This window comes from Mobula hypostoma, chromosome 11 (assembly GCF_963921235.1).
Source record: "Mobula hypostoma chromosome 11, sMobHyp1.1, whole genome shotgun sequence".
Taxonomy (NCBI): domain Eukaryota; kingdom Metazoa; phylum Chordata; class Chondrichthyes; order Myliobatiformes; family Myliobatidae; genus Mobula; species Mobula hypostoma.
The window spans coordinates 92,406,852-92,424,852 of NC_086107.1; the positions used below are offsets into that span (position 1 = coordinate 92,406,852).

General features: G+C 48.8%; 1 protein-coding gene across 6 annotated transcripts in view; it reads left to right on the forward strand.

The window, feature by feature from the left end:
• shank1 (SH3 and multiple ankyrin repeat domains 1) overlaps positions 1–18,001 on the forward strand; it is a 281,534-nt gene that overhangs the window by 208,627 nt on the left and 54,906 nt on the right. For all 6 annotated transcript variants that reach the window (XM_063062528.1, XM_063062527.1, XM_063062526.1 and 3 more), the window contains one exon: positions 10,769–10,851. In XM_063062528.1, coding sequence (XP_062918598.1) covers positions 10,769–10,851 — 83 coding nt within the window. The remainder of the gene's footprint in view (positions 1–10,768; positions 10,852–18,001) is intronic.

Here is an 18,001-nt window from a genome sequence, read left to right on the forward strand (position 1 = left end):
GGGGACCGCGTTCCCGCAATGGCTGTGTGTACGACAGGAGACTGCATCCCTACACTGACTGACTGTACAACAGGAGACTGCATCCCTGCACTGACTGTGTGTACGACAGAGGACTGTGCCTCATGTTGACCGTGTGTATGGCATAGGACTGCATCCCTGCACTGACTGACTGTACAACAGCAGACTGCATCCCTGAACTGACTGTGTGTACGACGGGGGACTGCGTTCCCACAATGGCTGTGTGTACGACGGGGGACCGCGTTCCCGCAGTGGCTGTGTGTACAATAGGAGAATGCTTCTCAACACTGTCCGTATGTATGATACGGGATAATGTCCCCACAGTGATTGTGTGTGTGATGTGACTGTCCTTGCACTTCCCTTGCGAACGGCTGGGTGTTGCATCCCCACATTATCTGTGTGTGCAGTAGTAGACTGCGTATTGCACTGACCACACCTACCACATGAGACTGCATATCAGGACTAACCCGTGTGTACGACAGGAGGTTGCGTCCCCACATGGACTATGTGTAGGGCGGGTACTCGGTCCCTGCACTGACCGTGTGTATGACAGGGGGCTGCCCCCCTGCACTGACTGTGATACAGGAGACAGCATCACCGCGCTGACCGTGTGTGCAACATGACTGTGTCCCCGCAGTTCCCTTGTGTACGACTGGGCATTGCGTCCCTGCATTATCTGCGTGTACGATGGCGGAATGACCATTTCTAAAAAAAACAGGCGACTGCATATCAGGACTAACCATGTGTACTACATGAGGCTGTGTCCCTGCACTACCCATGTGTACGACAAGAGCCTGTGTCTCCGCACTGACCTTGTGTATGACAGGAGACTATGTCCATGCACTGACTGTGTGTATGAATGTGGACTGCAGCACCGCACTGACCGTATGGACAATAGGGGACTGCGTGTATGACATCCCTGACCTGACTGTGTGTACAACAAGGCTGCATCCCTTCAATGAGCATGAGTACGATGGAGGACTGCGTCCCCACAATGACTGTGCATAGTACAGGGGACTGCTTCCCAACACTGTCCGTGTGTATGACATGGGATTGCATCCCCACACTGAACGTGTGTGCATTGTGACTGAGTCTCTGCACTTCCCTCGTGTATGACTGAGTTTTGTGTCCTCGCATTATCCGTGTGTACGATAGAGGACTGCGTTACTGCACTGACCATGTCTCCGACACGAGATCGCATATCAGGATGACCCATGTGTACTACAGGGGACTGCGTCCAGCGCTCTGTGTGTATGACAGGAGACTACATCTCCCCACTGACTGTGTGTAGGATGGGGTTCTGGGTCCCCGGACTGACAGTGTGTACGACAGGAGAATGTGTCCCTGCACTGACCATGTGTACTATAGGAGACTGTGCCCGCGTACTGACAGTATGTATGATGGACTGCTCTTCTCTTGTGTACGACAGGGTATTAGGTCCCTGCATTGTCTGTGTGTAAGGTGGTGGACTACGTCCCAGCACGGCCATGCGTACAAAAGGAGACTGTGTCTCCGCATTGACCATGAGTACGACAGGTAACTGCGACCCTGCACTGTCCATTTGTATTATAGGGGACCGCGTCTCTGCACTGATTTTGTGTTTGACAGGAGACCGCGTCTCTGCACTGACCATTTTAATCACAGGGGACTCTGTCCCCACACTGACAGTATGTACCGGGGATACTGTGTGTCTGCACTGACTGTGTGTACGTCTGGGTACTGCATCACCGCATTGGCTGTGTATATCAGAACAACCCATGTGTGCTGCAGGAAACTGTGTCCTCGCACCGGCTGTGTGTATGATAGTGATTGTGTCCCTGTACTTAACTTGTGGTATAGCATCCCTGCATTATCTGTGTGTACGATATTGGGCTGTGTCACTGCACTGACCGTTTCTACAACAGGAGACCAAATAACAAGTTGAACCATGTGTGCAACAGGAATCTGCTTCCCAACATAGTCTGTGTTTACGACACGGGATTGCGTCCCCGCACTGATTGTGTGCGTTTCGGGATCTGCATCCCTGCGATGACTGTGTACAATAGGGGACCGCTTCCCAACACTGATCGTATGTGTGTGCGACGTGAATGAATTCCCGCACTTCCCTTGTGTACGACTGGCTACTGTGTCCCCATATTATCTGTGTGTATGATAGTAGACTGCATCACTGCACTGTCCGTGTGTGCGACAGGAGACGGTGTCTCCGCACTGTGTGTACGACAGAAGACTGTGCACCAGTACTGGCCATGTATGCGACAGGTGACTGCATCTCTGTACTGACTGTGTGTACAACAGAAGACTGCAGCCCTGCACTGACTGTATATGCTATTTTAACTGCATCCCCGCACTTCCCTTACGTACAACTGGGTATTGCGTCCCTACATTATCAGTGTGTAGGATAGTGGACTGCATCATTGCACTGATTGTTTCTATGACAGTTGACTGTATATCAGGACTAACCATGTGTACTTCATGAGCCTGCATCCCCGCACTGACCTTGTGTACGACAGGAGACTGTGTCCATGCACTGACCTTGTGTACGACAGGAGACTGTGTCCACGCACTGACCTTGTGTACAACAGGAGACTGTGTCCATGCACTGACCTTGTGTATGACTGTGGTCTATTGCACTGCACTGAACATAGGTACAATGGGGGACTGTGTCCTCACACTCACCATGTATAAGACAGGAGACTGCATCTCCATACTGACTGTGTGTATAAGTCTGCATCCCTGCCCTGGACATGTGTATGACAGAAGATTGTGTCCCTGCACTGAGCGTGTGTACGACAGGAGACTGTGTCCCCATTCAGACCGTGTGTATGGCAGGAGTATGCATCCCTTCATTGACTACATGTACTATAGGATCCTGTGTCCCCGTACTCACAATGTGTACGACAGGTTCTGCGTCCCTGCACTGACCGTGTGTATGAGAAACTGTGTTCTCGCATTTCTCTTGAGTATAACATAGCATTGTGTCCCCGCATTGTCTGCGCGTACAATAATGGACGACTTCCCTGCACGACCATGTGTACAACAGGAGACTGTGCACACACATTGACCATGAATACGACAGGTGACTGCGACCCCTGCACTGTCCATTTGTATCATAGGGGACTGCGTCCCGCACTGACTATGTGTTCAAAAGAAGACTGCGGTCTCCGCACTGACTGCATGTATGACATTGTACTGCGTCCCTGCGCTCTCTGTATGATAGTGGACTACTTCTCCACAATGACTGTGTGTACAACTTGGGACTGCTCCCCAACACTGTCCGTGCGTACAACACATGATTGCATCCACACACTGATCATGTGGGTGACATTAATGAGTCACCGCACTTCCCTTGTGTACAACTGGGTTTTGGGTCCCCTCGTTATCTGTGTGTATGATAGTGGACTACGTACTGCACTGACCATGGCTACGACATGAGACTGCATATCAGCACTAACTGTGTATGACAGGAGACTGCGTCCCCACCTTGACCTTGTCTATGACAGGGGACTGTGTCCCTGCATTGTATGTACGACAGGGGACAATATACCTGTACTGTCTGTGTGTATGACAGGAGACTGCATCCCCACACTGACCGTGTATGCCTCTTGACTGTGTCCCCACAGTTCACTTGCGTACGACTGGGTATTGCATCCCTGCATTATCTGTGTCTACAGTAGTGGACTGCATACTGCACTGACAATGGCTACAACACGAGTCTGCATATCAGGATCAATCGTGTGTATGACAGGAGACTGCATCCCCATATTGACCTTGTCTCTGATAGGGGACTGTGTCCCTGCACTGAATGTACAACAGGGGACTGTACACCTGTACTGACTGTGTGTACTTCATGTGACTGCATCCCCACACTGACCGTGTGTATGACAGGAGACTGCATCCCCCATAGTCATGTACAACAGGAGATTGCATTCCACACTGATCATGTGTACGACAGGAGACTGCGTCCCTGCACTATCCGTGAATGTTACTTGACAGCATCCCCGTGCTTCCCTTGCATACAATTGGGTATTGTGTCTCCACATTATCTGTGTATGATAGTGAACTGCATCGTTGCACCATTTCTAAGACAGACAACTATATCAGGACTAACTGTGTGTACTTCATGATACTGTTTCACCGCACTGACCTTGTTTTGCACAGGAGACTGTGTCCGTGCGCTGACCGCGAGTACGTCTGTGGTTTGCAGCATCACACTGACCGTTTGTACAATGGGGGACTGTGTCCTCAAACTGACCGTGTGTACGACAGGGGTCTGCGTCCCTGTATTGACTGTATGTATGACATGGGACTGCGTCCCCACACTGTCTGTGTACGATAATGGACTACGTCCCCACAATGACTGTGTGTACCAAAGGGACTGCTCCCCAACACAGTCCGTACGTACATGTGATTGTGTCCCCGCACTGATCGTGTAAGCGATGTTAATGAGTCCCCGCACTTCCCCGGGTTACGACTGGGGTTTGTGTCCCCGCAGTATCTGTGTGTACAATGTGGACTGCATTGCTGCACTGACCGTTACAGGTCACTGCATATCAGGACTAACCGTCTGTACTTCATGAGACTGCATCCCCACACTGACCGTGTGTATGACAGGAGATTGAATTCTGCACAGACGTTGTGTACGACAGGAGACTATGTCCATGCACTGACCATGTGTACAACTGTGGTCTGCGGCACTGCACTGACCATATGTACAATGGGGGACTGTGTCCCAAAACTGACCGTGTATACGACAGAGGACTGTGTCGCCACACTGACTGTGTGTACGACAGGAGACTGTGTCCCTGTGCTAACCATGTGTATGACAAGACTGCATCCCCGCCCTGGCCATATGTACAACAGGAGACTGCGTCCTTGCATTGACAGTGTGTACAACAGGAGAATGCATCTCTGGGTTGACCACGTGCACTTTAAGAAATTGCATCCCCGTACTGATGGTGCGTACGACAGGTTCTTCATCCCTGCACTGACCGTGTGTACGACGAACTGTGTTCTCGCACTTGTGTACAGCAGGGTTTTGTGTCCCTGCATGACCATGTGTACAAGAGACTGCATACACATTGACCATGAGTATGATAGGAGACTGTGTCACTGCACTAACCATGTACACAGGAGAGTGTGCCTTCACAATGACTGTGTGTACGACCGGAGACTGTGACCCGGTACTGACCATTTTTGTGACAGGTGACAGTGTCCCCACAATGACTATGTGTACAACAGGGGACTGCATTCCCTACACTGATCGTGTGTGCAATGTGACTGCATCCCCGCACTTCCCTTGCGTAGGACTGTGTTTTGCGTCCCCACATTATCTGTCTGTATGATAGTGGACTGCATCACTGCACTGACCATATCTACGACACGAGGTTCCATATCAGGACTAACCATGTGTACGACAGGGGACTGCGTCCCATACTGCTGTGTGTACGACAGAAAAACGTGTCCCCACAGTGATCCTGTGAATGACCTAAGACTGTGTCTGCGCACTGACAGTGCATGTGACAGGAGACTCAACACGAAGAAACTCAAATTTCTAACAATGGCGACTGAAACTGAAGGAGGGTGAATTTTCTGTACATACAGTGCAGTGTAACAGAATCGAGAATTTTGAGCCAAAATTGATTTGTCGAAAAAAATCGGCACATCACGCATACGCACACACCTGCCCGCGCAAGGCTTCATGGTCATGGTAGTCTTTCTCGGGGTAAACAAGTTTAAAGCGAGCGTCTTTTTTCGTAAAAGCGAAAATCCTCTTTCGGTTAACGAAAACAGGTACTAATGTAGGTCTTTCGTAAAAGCGAAATGTGTCCTCCATAATTTCGGAGGTCTGTAAAGCTTTATGGAAAGCATTGCAGCCAGAGTTCCTTCCCTGCCCTTCAGTCACCCAATGGGAAGCTATTGCAGCGTAGGAGAAAATGCAATGCTACCAAGTGGACCAATCACAGTTGTTTCGGTCTGCGTTGCCGCGATGCGTAGTTACATTTTGGGAGAGGTGCGCGTCAGGCTACAGCGTCGATTTGACGCAGAAGTATAAATCAACTTTAGCTGTGTATACAACGCGAGACTGCATTCCTGCAACTGACCTTATATACAACAGGAAACTGTGTCCCTGCACTGACAATGTGTACTAAGGGAGACTATTTCTCTGCACTGACTGTGTGTACAGGAGACTGTGAACATGCACTTCCCTTTTGTACGACTGGGTATTGCGTTCCCACAGTATCCGTGTGTACAATAGTGGACTGCATCACTGCACTGACCATTTCAACGACAGGTGACTGTACATCAGGACTAATCGTGTGTACCACATGAGACCACGTCCCCTCACTAACCGCGTGTATGACAGGAGACTGCGTCTCCACACTGACTTGTGTACGACAGGAGACTACGTCCCTGCACGGACCTTCTGTATGACAGGAGACAGTGCCCGTACACTGACCATGTGTACAACCATGTTCTGTGGCACCGCACTGATCATATGCCCAACAGGAAACTGCTTCCCTGCACTGTCCATATACACGATGTGGGATTATGACCCTGCACTGATCGTGTGTGCAACGTCACTCTGTCTGCGCCCTTATCTTGTGTACAACTGGGTTTTGTGCCCCTGCGTTTTCTGTGTGTACGATAGTGGACTGCGTCCTGCACTGACCATGCCTACAACATGAGACTGCATATCCGGACTAACCTTGTGTCCTACAGGGAATTGCGTCCTGTACTGTAATGCGTTTGACAGGAGACTGCATCCCCATAGTGACTGTGTGTAGGATAGGGTACTGGGTCCCCACACTGACAGTGTGTACGATAGGAGACAGCGTCACGCACTGACCATGTGTACAACGAGACACTGCTTATCAGGACTAATCATGTGTACGACTGGAGACTGCGCCCCCACACAGACCACATGTAGGATGGGGTACTGTGTCCCCACACTGACAGCGTGTACGACAGAAGATGGCGTCATGCACTAACTATATGTATGTCGAGAGACTGTGTCACTGCACTGACCTGGTGTACGGCAGACTGTGCTCTCGCACTTGTGTTGAACAGGGTATTGCATCGCCACAATGCGTGTATGATAGTGGACTACGTCCCTGCTAACCATGCGTACAACAGGTGACTTTGTACATGACAGGAGTCAGTGTCCCTCCACTGACTGTGTCTACACGCTGGGGACTGCGTCTCCATGCTGTATGTACAAAGGGAGACTGTGTCCCTGCACTGACTGTGTGTACAACAGGGGAATGCATCCCCACATTGACTGTGTATATGACAGTATATGACAATGCTTCCTCGCGTTGTCCGTGTGTCTTATAATGATCTGCATCCCTGCACTGACCATATCTACGACACGAGACTGCGTACCCGGATTAATCATGTGTACTTCATGAGACTGCGTCCCCATAGTGACCGGGTGTACGATAGGGAACTGGGTCTCCACACTGACCGTGCGTATGACTGAAGAATGCGACCTTGCGCTGACCGTGCGTACGTCTGGATGTCTGGAGAATGCAACCCAGTACTGATCATTTATGTGACAAGGCACTGCGTCCTGGCACTGTACGTGAGTACAACATGGACTGCGTCCCTGCACTGGCCATGTGTACGTCAGGAAACGGTGTCCTTCCACTGAGAGTGTGTATATGCTTGGGACTGCATACCAGCACTGACTGTATGTACCACGGGAGACTCTGGCTCCTCACTGACTGGGTGTACAAGAGATTGCATCACTGCACTGACGTGTACGACAGGAGACTGCGGTCCTGCTCTGACCGTATGACAGGAGACTGCATCCCATCACTGACCGTGTGTCCGACAGGAGACTGCGTCTGCGCACTGACCATATGTACAACTTCACCAGATCCTGGCAAGGAAGAGGATGAGAGAGGCAGAGATTGACCATGTGGCTATCAGTCAGCCACCTTTGCCAGTCTGAAATAGGACAGAATCTTGGGCTCACAATGTCAAGAAAATCTGCAGATGCTGGTGAAACCCCTTTTTACCGGGCATCTCTAGAGATGTGGCTCGTTAGCCCCTTCCCTAATAGCCACTGGACTCAGCGGTGAGAAAACCAGCTTTCTCAAACCCCATATGTCTAGGGTCGATATGACTTGCGTCCCAGCAAAATTGGGAAGTTGGGATGTCTCAGCCACCTGAACTTCGATCTGGGTGAATACTGAGTAAATACTGCCCCTATGCAATTACCTGTCGGCAAGAAATAACACATTGTACACTGCACACAATTATAAAGAAAGTATATGTATAAATCTCAGATTTATCAAACAGTTAGTAGGAAAAACAAAAGAAAGAAAATACAAAAGAGCCCATTACAGTTAACCCATTCCAAATGCAGATACATTGGAGCTCAGCTTGAAGTTGCCTTTAACTCACGCACTGGACCTACAGTTTACAGGAGAGCACACACCACCTTCTGACTGTGGCTCAAAATCCATTTCGAACAAACCCACGGGAGAGTTGGTCCTTCCTCCTGGAAGCCATTCATCTGCACAAAGCACCTTGTGCAACAGGGACGGCATCCTCAGCCATCTTCCCCACTGTCTTCTCCCAGCTCCTGCCTGTTATCTACCCCTGGGGTTCCTTTTTGCTGTGGACTGTCACTTTAAGGCCCAAGAGAAAACTGAGACTAACTTCTGAATTTCTACTGAGAGAGAGAGGGGCAGAGTCTGTCTTTCAGCTCGTGTTTACACTCTTACAAGGACACTGTCTACTGCTGTCAGCTTTTCAGTTGCCATGGAAAGAGAGAGAGCTGGAGTTATTTGATGGACAATCGATGTTATGGTTTTTCTGCAGCTTGTTTACACTTTTGCAAGGACATTGCCAGCTTCTGTGTTCTTACAGAGAGAGAAGGGAGGAGCTACTTGATGGACAGCTGGTGTTCAGCACAGTGAGATAAATAGAAGGTCAGCTGATAGACTGACGGACACATGATTTGGACACTGGATGATCTCTGTTGTGTCCGCAGAAAGGTGGGTTTTTGGAGGATCGATCAGTGGCTCTCGCAGTGTGGAAAAGGTGTGACCGGTGGAAAGTTATTTGTGTGTCCAACCCTCGCCTGGGTTGATAACTGCAGCACAGAAGACGGTGTCCTTTTTGTGGTCATATTCGGTGACTTTAAAGGAAGAGAAGAGGGCGAGAGGAAGGTTTGAAACGGAAGAAACCCAGTCACAAAGAGGTCACTGTTTGGACTCTCTCTCTAAGTAGCCCGTGAGGGTGAGTTTGAGTTCCATTCGAATACGAAGGTGTGACTGTCACGTATTTAAGCTACAAGAGTGGGTTCTCTGGTGAAGGGAGTACCTTTGTGAAAACCACTTGTGTGTTATCCTTGTTTGGGTGTGGTAGTTCACTGAAGAAAGGCACCCTTGTGGCAAATCACTGTTGGAGTTATTTCGTGTGTCGTGGAACTGGATAAGTGGCTATCATGTTGTGTGTTTGGGGTTGGTTCCTTTGAAGAGGGTTCCCTTAGTGATAAACTACTGTTGGTGATAATCCATATGTGGATTCTGTTTGAGTATCCCGTGGCCACCACTTTAGGATGACCCGTAGCTGAATTTGGGTGTGGTACCATTTGTGTTGAAAGGATATTCGTTGAAGATCACTGTCGGTGATACTTCGTGTGTGGAGTGGAACAACTTTGGAGATAAAACCTACTACATTTGTTATTTTGTATTGCTGTCGTGGAATCTGTGGAATATGGATGTAATTGCCTTCTCTTGACATTTAGCCTGGATTACAAATCTCTCTCTCATCACCTATTCCATGGATGAACTGAACTTTCACACTTTACCATCTCAAGACTCCAAGCCTTGTTTCCCCCAAGCTCAATAGTTTGGGAGTTATATTTGCACACATATATACACGTAACACTGTTAACCTGTTTGATTTATCTGGTTATATATTACTGTTTGGCGTAGTTACTAATAAATACCATTAGTTAATAGCAATACTGGACTCCAAAGTGTTTTCCATTTCTGCTGGATCTTTAATCCATCACAGGGTATGTGACATGGCAAAAAGATCTCGACCCACACCAGTGTCCATCACAAAAAATCTCTCTGCCCAGTGTCCTCTTGAACCTTTTCCCAATTGCACCATCGTGATTGGCTGACACAACATTCTTAAGTTGAACAAACATAGCCCCTTGCTAAAATGAAATACCTGCAGCATAGCAGTAAAATTCTTGTCCAGGGTGTTGTATTGGAAATCCAAGCAATGTACTCAAAATGCTGGAGGAACTCAGCAGGTCAGGCAGCATCTATGGAAAAGGATAAACAGTCAACATCTCAGGCCAGGACCCTTTATCAGGACCCACACTGACCACGTGTACCAAGGGAGGCGGCGTCTCTGCATTGACTGTGTGTATGACTGGAGATTATTGGGCTGCTCTTCGGTCCAAAATTAATGTTTCCTTGCATAACTGCCACCCCAGAATCTGAGGGATTATTGGCGAGAGATGTTTGATTGATTTTCAAAGTCAGTGTATCCTCAATGTGCAAAAGTATAGATGACCCAACTGAAGGCAAAAACTACTTTGCAGGTTGCAAGGGTACCGGGCTGGTGAAAGTTAGCTCCTGACTCAAGGACTGAGCTGGGCTCCACAGAATCTGGGAAGGGACCTCCCAGCGAAGGGGTGGGCTTGGGGCGGGCAGTGATAAAATGGAGACAAGCAGCCTGCCCTTGGAAAGTCCGTAACACTTCTGTTCTCCTTTCGCAGTGACTATATCATCAAAGAGAAGACGGTGTTACTGCAGAAGAAAGACAGTGAGGGATTTGGATTTGTGCTCCGGGGAGCCAAAGGTGAGTCCTGTCCATGTGTTTAACTGTACTACAGCTGTCTGTAAAGAGTGCTTGACAGAGAGGGAACTTTAGTCCACACTAACCCATGCTGATTCTGCACTGGGGACTGTATGATGGCACAGTGTAGTGGAGTCTGTACTCTGTAACGAACCCATGGAGTGTGTAACGTGATGGCATAAACGGAGCTTTGATCTATATTTAACCCACGTTGCCCCTTCCCTGGGAGAGAGTGATGGGAAAGTGTAGAGGGAGCTTCACTAGTGTTTAACCCTGCAAGTGTGTGTTGGGCTAGTGTGGAGACAGCTTCACTCTGTATCTAACCCCGAGATAGTGTGATTGGACAGTGTAGGGGGAGCTTCACTCTGTGTCTAATCCTCGTGTGTGATGGGACAGTGTAGAGGGAGCTTCATTCTGTGTCCAATTCTGCACGTGTGATGGGACGGTGTAGAAGGAGCTTCATTCTGTGTCCAATTCTGCACGTGTGATGGGACGGTGTAGAGGGAGCTTCATTCTGTGTCCAATTCTGCACGTGTGATGGGACGGTGTAGAAGGAGCTTCATTCTGTGTCCAATTCTGCACGTGTGATGGGACGGTGTAGAAGGAGCTTCATTCTGTGTCCAATTCTGCACGTGTGATGGGACGGTGTAGAGGGAGCTTCATTCTGTGTCCAATTCTGCACGTGTGATGGGACGGTGTAGAGGGAGCTTCATTCTGTGTCCAATTCTGCACGTGTGATGGGACGGTGTAGAGGGAGCTTCATTCTGTGTCCAATTCTGCACGTGTGATGGGACGGTGTAGAAGGAGCTTCATTCTGTGTCCAATTCTGCACGTGTGATGGGACGGTGTAGAAGGAGCTTCATTCTGTGTCCAATTCTGCACGTGTGATGGGACGGTGTAGAGGGAGCTTCATTCTGTGTCCAATTCTGCACGTGTGATGGGACGGTGTAGAGGGAGCTTCATTCTGTGTCCAATTCTGCACGTGTGATGGGACGGTGTAGAGGGAGCTTCATTCTGTGTCCAATTCTGCACGTGTGATGGGACGGTGTAGAGGGAGCTTCATTCTGTGTCCAATTCTGCACGTGTGATGGGACGGTGTAGAGGGAGCTTCATTCTGTGTCCAATTCTGCACGTGTGATGGGACGGTGTAGAGGAAGCCTCACTCTGTTCAGCCATGCTGTCTCTGCTCTTACAAAAATACATTTATTACAAATTCCATGCTACAATACCACAACAAACAAAGATAATCAAAGTGACTAAACTTCTGGTTTAAGATGGTGTTACTGAATGCATGCAACAGCTCACTGACAGTCCAAAAAGAAATTTGACTAAAAACATTACAAATAACACCTTTTCTGAAGTAAATTGTGGTAAATTATCACCGAAAACAATGCAGAGGCAGGTGAAGGTGAGGCAAATTTGAGGGATGAGCTGTGCTGGTACATTGCAGAATCGACGCAGATGGAGTGAGCCATTCAGTGAGGAGAAATCGAGGCAGAGGAGTGCTGATGCCTGTGTAACTGGCCTGGATGAGAGGTTGGATCGCTTTGGGCACCCAGCCGATTTGGAGAAGTTAAGAGCAGCTTCAGGCTGGGTGGTGAAACCTGGGTCTGGGTTGAGTCTCTGGGCGGACTGGACCAGGCCCGGAGCCTTTCGCTGCAGTGGTGCCCAGGTCCTAGTGCGAGGTATAGTACGCTGTTTGGACAATTTAAATGCCAGGCCAGATAGCCTGGGAAGACAGGATGTCAGGATCAGAGGCGAGAGATTTGCTCGCTCTCCAGCGACGTTCACTCCTGTCTCCATGGCACTGAGGTTATGAAGACTACCCCGGCTGCTGTGCTCCATGCCAGTTAATAGGATGAACTGATACCGAGGCTTTGCACCCACTCTGGGCTGATCGGATCTAAGGACTCATTTTGGTTCAGAATGTTGTTGCTCACTTCTGTTGTTTGCGTGATTTGTGTTTTTTTTTTCCCTTTCTCTGCACATCAGGTGTTGGTCTTCATTTCATTTTTTTTAAATTGGGTTCATTCGGGTTTCTTGCTTTGTGGCTGCCTGGAAGCAAATAAATCTCAAGGTTGTGTAATTCATACATTCTTTGATAAATAAATGACTTTGAATCTTGATACTTTAACAAGATCACCAACGCAAACTAAATTAAAATGTTCCTATCCCTGTCAATGATGGCAGTTATCCCCTGCCCTGTGAATGTGACAGGATTGTGTGGAGGGAGCTTCATTCTGTCTGACCCCGGGAGTGTGTGATGGATGGTGTGAAGGGAGCTTCTAAGTTCAAAGTTCAAAATAAATTTATTATCAAAGTAAATGTAGGTTACCATATACAAACCTGAGATTCATTTTCTTGCGGGCATTCACAGTAGATACAAGAAACAATAAAATCAATGAAAGACAGCACCCACCATGACGGACAAACAACCAATGTGTAAAAGACAACAAACTATTCAAGTATGAATGGAAAGAAAAAAAAGAATTAATAATAATAATAATATACAAGTAAGCCATAAATATCAAGAACATGAGATAAGAGTCCTTGAAAGTGTCCATAGTTGATGGAAAGATTTCAGTGATGGGCTGAGTGAAGTTATCCCTTCTCCTTCAAGAGCCTGATGTTTGAGGAGTAATAACTGTTCCCGAAAAAGAATTCCATGGGGTATATTGTATACATTTCCCTGACATTAAATGTACCTATTGAACCTGGAGGTGTGGGTCCTGAGGCTCATGTACCCTTTTCCTGATGGCAGTAGCGGGAAGGAAGCATGGACTGGATGGTGGAGGTCTTTAACGATGGATGCTGCTTTCCTGCGACAGTGCTCCATGTAGATGTGTTCAATGAATGGGGAGGGATTTTACCCTGGATTGACTGGGCCATATCCATGCGAGTTGTGACACAGCCAGACAATATACTTGCCATCACACATCTATAGAAGTTTGTCAAAGTTTCCATGTCATGCGGAATCTTCGCAAATTCCTAAGGATGTCGAGGCGTTGCTGTGCTTTCTTCGTAATTACACCTAGGTGCTGGGCCGAGGGCAGGTCTTCTGATGTGATAACACCATGGAAATTAAGGTTGCTGACCCTCTCCAATTAGGACTGTGAACTTCTAGCTTCCTTCTCCTGAAGTGAATAATCAGCACCCTGGTCTTGCTGACATTGAGTACGAGGTTGTCACGACTCCATAATGTACCTCGTATCTAAACCTGGTAGTGTGTGATGGACAGTGTGGTGGCGCTTCACTCCGTGTCTAACCCTATTTTTTGTTACAAAAAATGCATTTATTACAAATTCATAGCACTACACTAATGTACAATCACAAACAAACAAAAACCAGATAAATCATGACTAACACAGACTAAATTAACACATTCCCATCCTCATCAAGGGTGACATTTATCCCCTGCGGTGCTCAACAGATTCAAATCATCTCTATGTTACTGTGGATGCTGCGTGTTCTTTTTCCACAGACACAGACATATCCCCTGAACATTGCCAGGCAGTCAGCCCGGACAGAACCTTCCACTGCCTTTCTCCAGGACCCACTGATAACTATCTTAGCCAGCCCTAGGAGCAAGTTAACTAGGACATCCTCCTCCCTCCCTGACGCCATCCTTACTGGATGACCAAAGATGGAGAAGGTGGGGCTAAAATGCAGCCAGAAGGTGAGAAACAGCCCCTTAGATATGTGGAGGGGCTGCAGCCTCGTACACACTGTGTACGTATGGTGCACCGTCTCTTCCAGCCCGCAGAGATCCATGTACAAAGTGAGAATCTTGTTACAGGGCACTGACCTATGCAGCACCCTCCACCACAGGTCTGGGGAATCCCTCTTGCTGTCATGTGGAATGACCAAAGTCCATGGTGTGTTGGGATGGTGAACAAGGGCCACGAAATGTATGGAGTGGGGCCTCCTACCTGCAGCTCTGAAAGAGACTGTAGGTGTCAATGAGGGATGGCTCAAGTTTTGAGGGACCAGCTCCTGATTAAGAACCTGAGGACTAAGTCAGACTAGCAACTCCGTTTGAGTTGAGATGGGCTCAGACAGAATCACTCCACAGAGACACACCAACACCCAATGAGGTAGGCAGGGGTGGGCCATTCTCTCGGCCGGGATGGTGTGTCCTGGCCAGAGTCAACCACGTTCTACACTCTTAGCTGGTCCTGATGGAAGCCGGACAGCCTCTGCAGAGCAGCACAGCTGACGCCCAGCGGCAGCGACTACGTCTCTTTGTGAAGACGGCTACCCCTCCGGAGAAAATACATCATCAATACATTCCACCTTGAAGGGTACTCAGCGTGCAGGAATCTCTGCAGCGTCCTGAGGCGGAGAGCTACCAACCACATGCAGACACACACCAGCGACTGTCTGCCCTCTCCATTCGGGAGTCGCAGGACCACTGCAGAGTCTCAATGTCTTCTGTTGCTCCAGGAGCAGTCCACTGCATTCTTGTGGCAAAGGCAGTGGGTGGGCAAGGTGACCACCTGGCACCACAACATGAAGGCCACTAGTTCAGTGGTCCCCAACCACCGGGCCGCAAAGCATGTGCTACCAGGCCACGAGGAAACAATATGATTTGGCGATATGAAACGATATGAGTCAGCTGCACCTTTCCTCATTCCCTGTCACGCACTGTTGAACTTGAAATAACCTACCAAGTCATACCAAGTAACACATAAGATCTAAAATAACACTAATGTATAGTAAAAGCAGGAATATGATATGATAAATACACAGCTTATATAAAGTAGAAATAATGCATGTGCAGTGTAGCTTCACTTAACAGAATCGGGAAGATTAAGCCAAAACTGATTTGTGGAAAAAAAAAATTGGCATGTACACACATGCGCATGTCATGTATGCGCACATCACGTATGCTCACACAGGTGCCCGTGTCTTTCTCGGGGTAAACACAAGTCTCCCGTATTTGAATGCTACTTTTGTCCCTTATTTGGGAGTGAGAAAGTTGGCAACCCTACTTGAACACCCCCCCCCCCGCCCCCACCGTCAGCTGGTCCGCAAGAATATTGTCAATATTAAACCGGTCCGCGGTGCAAAAAAGGTTGGGGACCCCCGCACAAGTTGGTTGATGACCACCGCCTTGCCTCTGTAGGAGAGTACCCTGAGGAGGCCTGACCAGCATTCCTGCTGGGCCGTGACTTTTGTCTCCTGGTCCTTGTAGTTCACCAGCTTGGTCTCCCCAGAGGGACTCAGGCAGAGGAGATACACGGTGCTCCATGCAAAAGGACTCATCTCCTCCAGCAGGGAGTCTGCCTGCCACTGACCCACTAAGAGTCTGGGACATTTTGCCCAGTTGACCCTAGCGAAGGAAGCTGCTGAGAAAACCTCCTGGCACTCTCACGTCCTCCACAGTCCACCAGGATCCATTACCGTCAGGGGAACATCTTCGGCGTAGTCTGAGAGGATGACCTCTGTGTCCAGCTCGCACAGAACCAGATTCACCAACCTCCTGTTGTGAAAATACAGAAATGGCTCCACACAGTGGCCGAACTGGGGGCATCCCCAGAGTACTCCTCTTTGAAAGGGAATGGGTACCATCAACGATCTTTTGACCTTGATGAGTCACTCTATGACAGAGTGTAACAGCCAAACCTGGGCTACAAAGTGTGTTCCAAGCCTGAATGCCTGCAGAGTGCCCATCAGTTTACTCAGTCAAACACTTTCTCCTCACCAAGGGAGCAAAGCACTGCTGGGGACCCAGTCTCCTGGAGCAGGTAGATCAGGTCCCTGACAAAATGGACATTGTTCTGAATGGACCGGCCCAGGATGGTGTAGGATTCATCAAGAAGTATCATCTGCCCCAACAGTGGTTGGCCATTGCTCGGGCAAAAGTCTTGTAGTCTGTGCAAGAAGGAGAGAGTGGACGCCAGATCCATCTGACAATGACATACAAAGTCTTCACCAATCTCAGCATGCTAGACCAGCAGAGGGAGGCTAGTTGCAGCTGATGCTTCGCACCCTCGGAGGTGAGAATAAACTCTTTGACCTCCTCAATGGTATCAGCGGGGACTTCTTAGGAGGGGTGAGGACGTCTCACGGTCAAATGAGTCTCCCTCCAGCCCCTCACCTACAGCCCCCATCTTCCTCCAGAATGTACCAGCAGATGAGAGCACTTCCAACCCACACCTCACTCACACCAGCCAACTCCAGCCTCACCTCAGCCCTACCCCTAGGAGGGATCATGCCCGGGAATTCCTTGTGAAACAAGGATTGATGGGGTCAGCATGGTGAATACATCCCTCACCTCAAGGACCAGGCCCAAAGTGGACCCTGACAGCTCTAGTTCTCGGAATCCACAGGAACTGGATCCTGAGAGTGAGAGGGGCTGGTCACTGCTTTGCCATCTTTACTCAGTGTACTCACCTCTAAGGAGACACTAACTAACGAGTACTGGGTGCAGAGTTCTCATGGCCAGATCAGGGCCACAGCACCTTCCTGTACACACACTCACCCAACACAGGGGTTGAGCCACATCCGGGTTTAGGGCTGACCTCCAGTGGAATTCCCACTCCTTCCAATTACTCCCTCACATCTACACTCTCTACCCCTTTGGGAGAAGAGCTTCTTCTATTCAGGAGCACGCAGGTACAGGGGCCACTGATACAGTGGCCCTCTCCATTTCCATCACCCCGTCCAGCCTCCTGCTGAGTTTCAGGGCAAGCGGATTCTTCAGGACAAGACACAGGGCCGGGCATCAGCTCTGCCTTCTCAGTGACCATCTTCCTCTGGTGTTTGGACTTCTTCTTCGCCTTCCTGCCTCACGGAGTCTCCTCCCTGTCCCTCAACGCACACTCACCACACTTAGAATCAGAATCAGCTTTATTATCACCTGCATGTGACGTGCAATTTGTTAACTTAGCAGCAGCAGTTCAATGCAATACATAATCTAGCAGAAAGAGAGAAAAAAATAAGAAAATAAATCATAATAATAAATAAACAAGTAAATCAATTACGTACATTGAATAGATTATTAAAAAATGTGCGAAAACAGAAATGCTGTATATTAAAAAAAAAGTGAGGTAGTGTCCAAAGCTTCAATGTCCACTTAGGAATCGGATGGCAGAGGGGAAGAAGCTGTTCCTGAATCACTGAGTGTGTGCCTTCAGGCTTCTGTACCTCC